Here is a 13,494-nt window from a genome sequence, read left to right as displayed (position 1 = left end):
CCTGAGACTTTGCTGAAGTTGCTTATCAGCTTAAGGAGATTTTGGGCTGAGACAATGGGGTTTTCTAAATATACAATCATGTCATCTGCAAACAGGGACAATTTGACTTCTTCTTTTCCTAACTGAATACCCTTGATTTCTTTCTCTTGCCTGATTGCCCTAGCCAGAACTTCCAACACTATGTTGAATAGGAGTGGTGAGAGAGGGCATCCCTGTCTTGTGCCAGTTTTCAAAGGGAATTTTTCCAGTTTTTGCCCATTCAGTATGATATTGGCTGTGGGTTTGTCATAAATAGCTCTTATTATTCTGAGAAACGTTCCATCAATACCGAATTTATTGAGCGTTTTTAGCATGAAGGGCTGTTGAATTTTGTCAAAAGCCTTTTCTGCATCTATTGAGATAATCATGTGGTTCTTGTCTTTGGTTCTGTTTATATGCTGGATTATGTTTATCGATTTGCGAATGTTGAACCAGCCTTGCATCCCAGGGATGAAGCCCACTTGATCATGGTGGATAAGCTTTTTGATGTGCTGCTGAATCCGGTTTGCCAGTATTTTATTGAGGATTTTTGCATCGATGTTCATCAGGGATATTGGCCTAAAATTTTCTTTTTTTGTTGTGACTCTGCCAGGCTTTGGTATCAGGATGATGTTGGCCTCATAAAATGAGTTAGGGAGGATTCTCTCTTTTTCTATTGATTGGAATAGTTTCAGAAGGAATGGTACCAGCTCCTCCTTGTACCTCTGGTAGAATTCAGCTGTGAATCCATCTGGTCCTGGACTTTTTTTGGTTGGTAGGCTATTAATTATTGCCTCAATTTCAGAGCCTGCTATTGGTCTATTCAGGGATTCATCTTCTTCCTGGTTTAGTCTTGGAAGAGTGTAAGTGTCCAGGAAATTATCCATTTCTTCTAGATTTTCTAGTTTATTTGCGTAGAGGTGTTTATAGTACTCTCTGATGGTAGTTTGTATTTCTGTGGGGTCGGTGGTGATATCCCCTTTATCATTTTTTATTGCATCTATTTGATTCTTCTCTCTTTTCTTCTTTATTAGTCTTGCTAGCAGTCTATCAATTTTGTTGATCTTTTCAAAAAACCAACTCCTGGATTCATTGATTTTTTGGAGGGTTTTTTGTGTCTCTATCTCCTTCAGTTCTGCTCTGATCTTAGTTATTTCTTCCCTTCTGCTAGCTTTAGAATGTGTTTGCTCTTGCTTCTCTAGTTCTTTTAGTTGTGATGTTAGAGTGTCAATTTTAGATCTTTCCTGCTTTCTCTTGTGGGCATTTAGTGCTATAAATTTCCCTCTACACACTGCTTTAAATGTGTCCCAGAGATTCTGGTATGTTGTATCTTTGTTCTCATTGGTTTCAAAGAACATCTTTATTTCTGCCTTCATTTCATTATGTACCCGAACTACTAACCACTGCTCAGTGAAATAAAAGAGGACACAAACAAATGGAAGAACATACCATGCTCATGGATAGGAAGAATCAATATCGTGAAAATGGCCATACTGCCCAAGGTTATTTACAGATTCAATGCCATCCCCACCAAGCTACCAATGAGTTTCTTCACAGAATTGGAAAAAGCTGCTTTAAAGTTCATATGGAACCAAAAAAGAGCCCGCATCTCCAAGACAATCCTAAGTCAAAAGAACAAAGCTGGAGGCATCACACTACCTGACTTCAAACTATACTACAAGGCTACAGTAACCAAAACAGCATGGTACTGGTACCAAAACAGAGATATAGACCGATGGAACAGAACAGAGTCCTCAGAAATAATACCACACATCTACAGCCATCTGATCTTTGACAAACCTGAGAGAAACAAGAAATGGGGAAAGGATTCCCTATTTAACAAATGGTGCTGGGAAAATTGGCTAGCCATAAGTAGAAAGCTGAAACTGGATCCTTTCCTTACTCCTTATACGAAAATTAATTCAAGATGGATTAGAGACTTAAATGTTAGACCTAATACCATAAAAATCCTAGAGGAAAACCTAGGTAGTACCATTCAGGACATAGGCATGGGCAAAGACTTCATGTCTAAAACACCAAAAGCAATGGCAGCAAAAGCCAAAATTGACAAATGGGATCTCATTAAACTAAAGAGCTTCTGCACAGCAAAAGAAACTAGCATCAGAGTGAACAGGCAACCTACAGAATGGGAGAAAATTTTTGCAATCTACTCATTTGACAAAGGGCTAATATCCAGAACCTACAAAGAACTCAAACAAATTTACAAGAAAAAAACAAAGAACCCCATCAAAAAGTGGGCAAAGGATATGAACAGACATTTCTCAAAAGAAGACATTCATACAGCCAACAGACACATGAAAAAATGCTCCTCATCACTGGCCATCAGGGAAATGCAAATCAAAACCACAATGAGATACCATCTCACACCAGTTAGAATGGCCATCATTAAAAAGTCAGGAAACAACAGGTGCTGGAGAGGATGTGGAGAAATAGGAACACTTTTACACTGTTGGTGGGATTGTAAACTAGTTCAACCATTATGGAAAACAGTATGGCGATTCCTCAAGGATCTAGAACTAGATGTACCATATGACCCAGCCATCCCATTACTGGGGATATACCCAAAGGATTATAAATCATGCTGCTATAAAAACACATGCACACGTATGTTCATTGCGGCACTATTCACAATAGCAAAGACTTGGAATCAACCCAAATGTGTGTCAGTGACAGACTGGATTAAGAAAATGTGGCACATATACACCATGGAATACTATGCAGCCATAAAAAAGGATGAGTTTGTGTCCTTTGTAGGGACATGGATGCAGCTGGAAACCATCATTCTTAGCAAACTATCACAAGAACAGAAAACCAAACACCGCATGTTCTCACTCATAGGTGGGAACTGAACAATGAGATCACTTGGACTCGGGAAGGGGGACATCACACACCGAGGCCTATTATGGGGAGGGGGGAGGGGAGAGGGATTGCATTGGGAGTTATACCTGATGTAAATGACGAGTAGTTGGGTGCTGACGAGTTGATGGGTGCAGCACAGCAACATGGCACAAGTATACGTATGTAACAAACCTGCACATTATGCACATGTACCCTAGAACTTAAAGTATAATAAAAAAAAAAAATTACTAAAATTGTGCTAAAAAGTTTGGACTTCATGTAAAAACCAATGGGGATTCATTGAAGGATTTACACGATGAAAGGCAGGATTATTTTTACAATTTAAGAAGCTTATTTGGGCTGCTGTGAGGAAAAAAATAAATTAGAGTTTGGCTTCCTGAAGCCCTAAGGCCAGTTAGAAAACAATCTCAGTATTCCAAGTGACAAAGGACAGTGGCCTGGTTCACAACTAGTTAGCACTCAGAAATAATAGAATTTGGAGAGTGACAGCAAAGTTGAAGACAGAAAGAAGATTCCAGGATAAAGCTCAGGTTTTCTGTTTGTATTGAGTTAGTGATCCTGCCATTCATTGATGTGGGGAGCATGAGAAAAAGAGCTGCCTGTTATTTTGTTTGTGTATGGTGTGGGGCTTGGAATAATGAGTTCAGCTCTGGGCATGTTTAATTTAAGGTGCCTTTGTTGAATATGCAGGTGAAGTTGTATGGTAGGTGCTTTGGAACGTAACCGTAAAATTCAGGCAAAGGATTTTAGTCAGGAGAAATCAGCTTGGGAGTTTTTTTCAGTTTGGCTTCCTGCAAAAGCTAGCCCTGAAAAGAGAAAAAAAAAAAAAAATTTGAGAGCAAGTGCAAGAAATAAAGATGTGGTAGTTTTAAAATATATCCGAGTTCTTCGACATTGCTTCCAAATTCTATTCCCTTCTCCTTGGCTAAGGATTGATGACTCAATCTCATGAATAGAATGCAGCAAAAAATGATAACACATCATGATTTTTGCTGGTACTATCTTTTGAGACACAGACCTTCAGAGCCCTAAACTAACTTATAAGAAGTCCAGGTCCCTTAAAGTAACCTTGCTGGAGAGCCCATTTGCGGAGACCAGTAGAGACAGAGCTCTCTTAGCCTCCACATATTCAAGTCTCCCTGGACTAGGTACTAACATGAGAGTGAAAGAAGATTCAGTCCTAACCTTGAAGCTGCTCCACCTGACATCAAGTAGAACAGAGACAAGCTGTACTTTCTAAATCTGTACATATCACAAATTCGTGACATAATAAATATTGCTGTCATTTTAACTCATTAAGTGGTTTGATTTGAGAGTGATTCATTATATGTCAATAGATAACTGAAAGTATAGAGAAGTGATTCATTAATGGGAAGGTAGGTAGCAAAGGATGTGAATCAAACCATTCATTGCAGAATTACGCAACCCAAGGGGAGAGAATACTGAGTACACCAACTCTCATGAGATTTTAGTTGAGGGCTACTTCTAGGGGTATTAATTATCTGGCATTTCTTGTCTGTTCTGCTTAAGAACTGAGACTGCACAATTTGGACTTGAGATACAGAGATGAAGATACTGGCAGTTGGATGTAAGACAGAACCCACTGAAACATTTAAAAGATCTGGCAGAGCACTGAGAGTCTCTGCTACAAAAGTGTGGTGGCTAATTTAATCTATTGACTTGACTGGGCCAAGGGGTGCCGAGATTGAATCTTATTTCTGGATGTGCCTATAAAACTGTTTCTGGATAAGATTAAACTCTTAATCAGTGGACTCGGTAAAGTGAATTGCCCTCCCAGTATGGGTAGGCATCATCCAGTCCTTTGAGGGCCTGAATAGAACAAGAAGTGGAGGAAGGAGGAATTTGCCCCCTTTTTTCCCTGCCTCATTGCTTGAGCTAGGACATCTTATATCATCTTCTCCTGCCCACAGGATGCAATTTACACAAATGGCCAATTGCACAATTGGTTCTCCCTAGTTCTCAAGCTTTGGGACTTGCACTGAATAATACCACAGACTTTCTGAGGTCTCCAATTTACAGGCAGCATATTCTGGGATTTCTCAGGTTTCATAATTATGTGAGCCAATTTCTCATAATAAATCTCTCTCTTTGTGGACAAATGTACCACTTCGCCTTCCTTGTTCCAGCTGAACTACCTCTATGCCCTTCTCTGAACAAGTACCTTCTAGTTCAATGTCGTAAGTATATACTTGTCTTAAGGGATGCCCTTTTCCCAGTTTCTTCTGAGGGTAAATTTCTGACTCCTCAAGGAATCAGAAGGTCTCACCTCTTTTGTGAATCCACCAGTCCCTGTTCAAATAGGTAGAATTGGTTATTATCTGTTTTGCATAGTTGTCAGACACTGGTCCCCTAATAGAATTATTTGTAAATATTTTTTAATGACTGTGTCTGCTTCACCGGATTGTAGCCTTCCTGAGGCAGCACTTCTAATTTGTTTTAGATGTTACCAACCCAGCCCAGTACCTGGCACATCATAAATGATCAACAACATGTGTGAATGAATGAATGGATGAATGATTTTCAGTCTTAAAATATACATAAAATTTCAGATTTATTTCAGCACATTTGCATTTCTGCTGTTAGAAACGTCTATATTGTAGTGTAAAACATAGGAAAATTTTACCATCTCCAATTATTTATTTTTAAAGCATGGAAAATTCAATAGTTTTATTTTCTTATTACTGAAACTTTCATAGGTGAGTTGCTTTTAAAGAGGTGATATTCTAGGCTCTGTTCCAAGATGGCCGGACATGAACAGCTCTGGTCTGCCACTGACAGTGTGATCGAGGCAGAAGACGGGATATTTCTGCATTTCCACCTGAGGCACCTGGTTCATCTCATTGGGACTGGTTGGACAGTGGGTGCAGCCCACAGAGGGTGAGCCGAAGCAGGGCAGGGCATCGCCTCAGCTGGCCGCAAGGGGTAGGGGAATTTCCCTTTCCTAGCCAAGGGAAGCCATGACAGACTGTATCTGGAAAATCGGGACACTCTTGCCCAATGACAGGATCAAATTCAAACATAACAATATTAACCTTAAATGTAAATGAGATAAATGCCCCAGTTAAAAGACACAGACTGGCAAATTGAATAGACTCAAGACCCATCACTGTGCTGTATTCAGTAGACCCATCTCACATGCAGAGACACACATAGGATCAAAAGAAATGGATGGAGAAAGATCTACCAAGCAAATGGAAAGTAAAAAAAAGCAGGGGCTGCAATCCCAGTCTCTGATAAAACAGACTTTAAACTGACAAAGATCAAAAGAGACAAAGAAGGCCATTACATAATGGTAAAGGGATCAATTCAACAAGAAGAGATAATGATCCTAACTATATACGCACCCAATACAAGAGGACCCAGATTCATAAAGCAAGTCCGTGGAGACCTACAAATAGACTTAGACTCCCACATAATAATAATGGGAGACTTTAACACCCCATTATCAATATTAGACAGATCAACAAGACAGAAGGTTAACAAGGATATCCAGGACTTGAACTCAGCTCTGCAGCAAGTGGAACTAATAGACATCTACAGAACTCTCCACCCCAGATCAACAGAATATACATTGTTCTCAGCACCACATCGCACTTACTCCAAAACTGACCACATAGTTGGGAGTAAAGCACTCCTCAGCAAACATAAAAGAACAGAAATCACAAAAAACTGTCACTCAGATCACAGTGCAATCAAATTAGAACTCAGGATTACAAAACTCACTCAAAACCGCACAACTATATGGAAACCAAACAACCTGCTCCTGAATGATTACTGGGTACATAACGAAATGAAGGCAGAAATATAGATGTTCTTTGAAATCAATGAGAACAAAGACACAACATACCAGAATCTTTGGAACACATTTAAAGCAGTGTGTAGAGGGAAATTTATAGCACTAAATGCCCACAAGAGAAAGCAGGAAAGATCTAAAATTGACACCCTAACATCACAATTTAAAGAAATAGAAGAGCAAGAGCAAACAAATTCAAAAGCTAGCAGAGGGCAAGAAATAACTAAGATCAGAGCAGAAATGAATGAGCTAAAGACAGAAAAAATTCTGCAAAAAATTAATGAATTCAGGAGCTGTTTTTTTAAAAAGATCAACAAAATTGATAGAGCACTAACAACACTAATAAAAGAGAAAAGAAAGAAGAATCAAATAGACTCGATAAAAATGATAAAGGGGCTATCACCACCAATCCCACAGAAATATAAACTACTGTCAGGGTTTACTATAAACACCTCTACACAAATAAACTAGAAAACTGAGAAGAAATGGATAAATTCCTGGACACATACACCCTCCCAAGACTAAACCAGGAAGAAGTTGAATCTCTGAACAGACCAATAACAAATTTTGAAATTGAGGCAGTAATTAATAGCCTAACAACCAAAAAAAGCCCAGAACCAGATGGATTCACGACCGAATTCTGCCAGAGGTACAAAGAGGAGCTGGTACCATTCCTTCTGAAACTATTCCAATCAACAGAAAAAGAGGGAATCCTCTCCAACTCATTTTATGAGACCAGCATCATCCTGATACCAAAGCCTGGTAGAGACCCAACAACAAAAGAGAATTTTAGACCAGTATCCCTGATGAACATCGATGCAAAAATTCTCAATAAAATATAGGCAAAACAAATCCAGAAGCACATTAAAAAGCTTATCCACCATGATCAAGTAGGCCTTATACCTGGGATGCAAGGCTGGTTCAACACACGCAAATCAATAACCATAATCCTTCACATAAACAGAACCAATGACAAAACCACATAATTATCTCAATAGATGCAGAAAAGGCCTGTGACAAAATTCAACAGCACTTCGTGATAAAAACTCTCAATAAACTAGGTATTGATGAAACGTATCTCAAAATAATTAGAGCTATTTATGACAAACCCACAGCCAATATCAGACTGAATGGGCAAAAACTGGAGGCATTCCGTTTGAAAACTGGCACAAGTCAGGGATGCCCTCTCTCACCGCTCCTATTCAACATAGTGTTGGAAGTTCTGGCCAAGGCAATCAGGCAAGAGAAAGCAATAAAGGGTATTCAATTAGGAAAGGAGGAAGTCAAATTGTTTGTGTTTGCAGACGACATGATTGTATATTTAGAAAACCCCATTGTCTCAGCCCAAAATCTTCTTAAGCTGATAAGCAACTTCAGCAAAGTCTCAGGATACAAAATCAACGTGAAAAAAATCACAAGCATTCCTATACACCAATAACAGAGAGTCAAACCCTGAGTGAACTCCCATTCACAGTTGCTACAAAGAGAATAAAATACCTAGGAATCCAGCTTAAAAGGGATGTGAAGGAACTCTTCAAGGAGAACTACAAACCACTGCTCAGTGAAATAAAAGAGGACACAAACAAATGGAAGAGCATTCATGCTCATGGATAGAAAGAATCAATATTGTGAAAATGGCCATACTGCCCAAGGTAATTTATAGATTCAATGCCAACCCCATAAAGCTACCATTGACTTTCTTCACAGATTTGGAAAAGTCTACTTTAAAGTTCATATGGCACCAAAAAAGAGCCTCCATTGCCAAGACAATCCTAAGCAAAATGAACAAAACTGGAGACATCATGCTTCCTGACTTCAAACTATACTACAAGGCTACAGTAACCAAAACAGCATGGTACTGGTACCAAAACAGAGAGATAGAGCAATGGAACAGAACAGAGGCCTCAGAAATAACACCACACATCTACAATCATCTAATCTTTGACAAACCTGACAAAAACAAGCAACGGGGAAAGGATTCCATATTTAATAAGTGGTGCTGGGAAAACTGACTAGCCATATGTAGAAAGCTGAAACTGGATTCCTTCCTCACCTTATACAAAAATTAATTCAAGATGGATTAAAGACTTAAATGTTAGACCTAAAACCATAAAAACCCTACAAGAAAACCTAAGCAATACCATTCAGGACACAGGCATGGGCAAGGACTTCCTGACTAAAACACCAAAAGCAATGGCAACAAAAGCCAAAACTGACAAATGGGTTCTAATTAAACTATAGAGCTTCTGCACAGCAAAACAAACTACCATCAGAGTGAACAGGCAACCTACAGAATAGGAGAAAATTTTTACAATCTACCTATCTGACAAAGGGCTAATATCCAGAATCTACAAAGAACTTAAACAAATTTAGAAGAAAAAATCAAACAACCCCATCAAAAAGTGGGCAAAGGATATGAAGAAACACTTCTAGAAAGAAGACATTTATGCAGCCAACAGACATATTAAAAAATGCTTATTATCACTGGCCATCAGAGAAATGCAACTCAAAAGCACAATGAGATACCATCTCACACCAGTTAGAATGGCCATCATTAAAAAGTCAGGAAACAACAAATGCTGGAGAGGGTGTAGAGAAATAGGAACACTTTTACACTGTTGGTGGGAGTGTAAATTAGTTCAACCATTGTGGAAGACAGTGTGGTTATTCCTCCAGGTTCTAGAACTGGAAATACCATTTGACCCAGCAATTCCATTACTGGGCATATACCCAAAGGATTATAAATCATGCTGCTATAAAGACACATGCACACGTATGTTTATTGTGGCACTATTCACAATAGCAAAGACTTGGAACCAACCCAAATGTCCTTCAATGACAGACTGGATTAAGAAAATGTGGCACATATACACCATGGAATACTATGCAGCCATAAAAAAGGATGTGTTCATGTCCTTTGCAGGGACATGGATGCAGCTAGAAACCATCATTCTGAGCAAACTATCACAAGGACAGAAAACCAAACATCGCATGTTCTCCCTCATAGGTGGGAATTGAACAATGAGAACACCTGGACATAGGGTGGGGAACATCACACACTGGGGCCTGTCATTGGGTGGGGGGTAGGGGCAGCGATAATGTTAAGAGAAATACGCAATGTAAATGACGAGTTGATGGGTGCAGCACACCAACACGGCACGTGCATACCTATGGAACAAACCTGCACATTGTGCACATGTACCCTAGGACTTAAAGTATAATAATTTTTAAAAAGAGGTTGATTTTTTAAATACAATTTGAAAAGATATGTCCGAATTTAGTAGGTTATATATTTTTCGGGTACGCTAGTTGCAGACATGCCCATTTTTCTGGATTCAGAGTTTGGTGTAGACTTACCTATCTACAGCAATTGCAACTAATGTAAAGACTGAAGCTGCAACAGATATTCCCTGGACCAGTCCACTGATCTTGCACATCGTGTTTCCAAATGGCCATCCTGAAAGGAAAATGAAATAGTCTTTCAGAAGGTCATATTTTCACAATCTCACTGAAAATAAAAATAGAAAGGCATGGAAACAAGACTCACGCAACTGTTTTCTGCATGATAGGCAGAGAACAATCAATGTTTCTCAGTATTTTCCCTAATATCTCTAGAGCTCACATGATAGGCAGAGAACAATCAATGTTTCTCAGTATTTTCCCTAATCTCTCCAGAGCTCTGTTTTTCAGTACACTAACAATAACGTCAAAACTTAATAGTAGTTATCACATTCCAGGCACTGTAAGTGGTCTCTGTCTATCGACATATCTAACCCTCACAACAAGCTTTTGAAGGCTTTGTTATTTTCATCACAATGTAGATGAGGTAACAAATAAACAAATATTACATACTTTGCCACAGCTAGTTAGGAGCATTTTAAAGATTTGAACCTGGGCAGTAAGACTCCAGAGTCTAAACCATTGACTCTGATGCAGCAATGCCCTTTAAATGAATAAACAGAATGCCGATTTTCTAGTTTGGAAAGGCACCCCATAAATTATGAGGAATCAGGAGTTACATACAGAATAAACTGTATTTATTAATATAGAATGAAATGAGACAATTTACCCCAGAGACACATCCAGAATAAAGAGCACTTTGCATGAACAAAAGTATTACTTTCCTACTAAACCTTAGCTACTGTATAGTTTATAAAAGAAATTAATAAAATTATTGTAGTAGTTTGATATTCTAAACACCCATCTGCTATTACTTGAAAAGGAACAATATTCTTCTCCTAGCAAATATTCTCATTTCTCAAAGGATGAAAATTATGCATTTCTCAGAGTTTTAAAATTTCTTTTTTAAAATTTTCTGCAATTTATTTTCTGAAACAAAATATTCTTACCCATAAAGTATTTTTAAATAACCTAAATAATTCAAGTATATCTTTTAAAAGTCACCTATTCAGATCATATTAAAATAAACGCTTGAGTGACTCTAGTGAGTGGCAACCAAAAGAGAATATGTCTCTTTCAGTTCTAAAATGTGTTAGCATATAGTAGTACTATTTGTCAACAAAAATGCACAAAAGTGTGTGTAGCCATTGGTCGGACATGGAATATTAAGCATATATTTTACCTTATCTCCCTCCCTCAATTCCACTGAAATGATAGGTGTAGGATAAAAAAGCACAAATCCTTAGAAATTAAAGTTCCAGATACTACTAAATGGGAGGTTGAGAAAACAACATGATTGGTGGAAATTATGTATAAATCCAATTAGATGCCACTGGTTTTTCCCCCATGTTGATAGAAGAATGGAGGTTTACTCTCTGAGGAGGCAGAACCATAAGTACTCTAAACCCCGAGTTGCCAGGTGCGGGGTAATGAGTGCCACTGTGATGCAGAAGGATTAAGCGAAAGTATACCACGGCACTGCATGGCAATGTGGAATGTAACAGCCAGCCCTACATTCCTATGGCAGTACGTTAGAAAATCTCCTTCTGGAAAAAGTGACCTGTTCAATAATACTGATACATAGATTTTGACAATTGTGAATTTCCCAATGAATAGTCCAGACTAATGAAGTGGACAGTGGTCCTAACCTTAACCTCCAGGCATGCAGAACTTCCAGGCAGCCACACTATGCCTCACTCTGAAACACGGAAGCTAAGAAGCAGTTAACTAGATCTGGTCTTTTTTGGGGGGATATTTTATTTTGTTTTGTTTTGTTTTGTTTGTTTCTTTGTTTTGAGACAGGGTGGAGTGCAGTGGTGTGATCATGGCTCAGTGTGGCCTTAACCCCTCCGCTTACCCCACCACCCTGTCCCCAGGCTCAAGCAATCTTCCTACCTCAAGCTCCTGAGTAGCTGGGAATACAGGTGCAGTCCACCACACCGGTTTTTTTTTTTTTTAATTTTTTGTAGAGATGGGGTCTCACTATGTTGCCCAGGCTGGTTTTGAACTCCTAGGCTCAAGTAATTCTCTCACGTTGGCCTCCCAAAGTGTTGAAACTACAGGCATGAGCCACCTTACCCAGCCTTAGAGCTAGTATATGATAACACAACAGAGTGACTACAGTCAAGAATAATTTATTGTATATTTAGCAATAACTGAGAGTAGAATTGAAATGTTCTTACATAAAGAAATGATAAATGCTTGAGGTGATGGATATTCCAAATGCCCTAATATGATTATTATCCTAATATGGTTATTACACATTATATGCCTATATCAAATATCATATGTATACCATAAATATACACATATGTACCCATATTAACTAAAAAGAGAACAAATTAAAAGAATTTTTTAAATGCAATGAAAAATAAACAGTTAACAATAGGGAAATGTCAAACATAAAAGAAAAAGACTAACACACATAGGAAGAAAAATAGGAAAACCAAATTAAGTCAGAGATATGAAAAATAGAAAACAGAAACAAATATTACAACCCCAGAGATATAGTGCATTTTGTCCATGAAACATGTGCATGATACTGTTTATATCATGATACTGTTGTATTATGGTGGGAACTACAGAAATATGCAGAAAATAAAAATAACTCAAAATATTTAAGATATGGTAACCGTATTGAGCAGTTCAACATAAAATTTAAAAGAGAAAGCTGAGAAAATCTTTGAAAATAGAAGAATGAGGGGCAAAAACTTAAAATAAAAAGATGACAAAACAAGAGCGATCCAGAATCTCTAATATCTGATTAATATGAGTAGAAGACAGAAAAACAGAAAATAGCTCCACAAGAAAATTCCCTAAGATTAAAGGCCACTCATTTTCAGATTGAAAATCCCTAATTTATGTCCAGCACAATAAATACAAAATAAAAAGTTTACTTCAAGGCATAGTTTCATGAGAATTGAGAACATTAGGGATAAAGGGAAGTTCTAAAAGCTTTCCATAAGAAAAACAAAATACAAATCATGGGCAAAAGAAGAAAGAATTAAATATCATATTTTTTTCAGCAGTAATACCATATATTACAGCAGTAGCAATAGAGAGATTCCTTTGAAATTCTGACAGAAGAAATTTCCAACCTAGACTTCTTTATACAGTTAACTAATTGTGAGGGCAGAATAAAGATACTTGCAGACATATAAGAGCTCCAACATTTCCTCAGAAAGGAATAAACAAAAAAAAGAAGTGGACATGGCATCCAGAAAATGGGATTGACCACAAAGAGAGGTGAAGAGAGTTGTCAGGTATCAGCGAAGGGGTATCCCAGAGCAGAAGCTGCTCTGCCCTGGGAGTAAGGTGTTCCTATAAAGACAAGAGAACAGAAAACACCAGGAGAGGTACCTGCAGGTAAATTTATAGATACT

At 38.1% G+C, this 13,494-nt stretch overlaps 1 protein-coding gene across 2 annotated transcripts in view; it reads right to left on the bottom strand.

Annotated features, from left to right (window-relative positions):
• Positions 1-13,494, bottom strand: part of NPFFR2 (neuropeptide FF receptor 2) — a 102,531-nt gene that overhangs the window by 3,106 nt on the left and 85,931 nt on the right. For both annotated transcript variants that reach the window (XM_003898786.5, XM_031664488.1), the window contains one exon: positions 10,070-10,169. In XM_003898786.5, the coding sequence (XP_003898835.3) occupies positions 10,070-10,169 (100 nt within the window). The remainder of the gene's footprint in view (positions 1-10,069; positions 10,170-13,494) is intronic.

Source organism: Papio anubis, chromosome 3 (assembly GCF_008728515.1).
Source record: "Papio anubis isolate 15944 chromosome 3, Panubis1.0, whole genome shotgun sequence".
NCBI lineage: Eukaryota > Metazoa > Chordata > Mammalia > Primates > Cercopithecidae > Papio > Papio anubis.
This window is presented reverse-complemented; position numbering and strand designations above follow the sequence as displayed.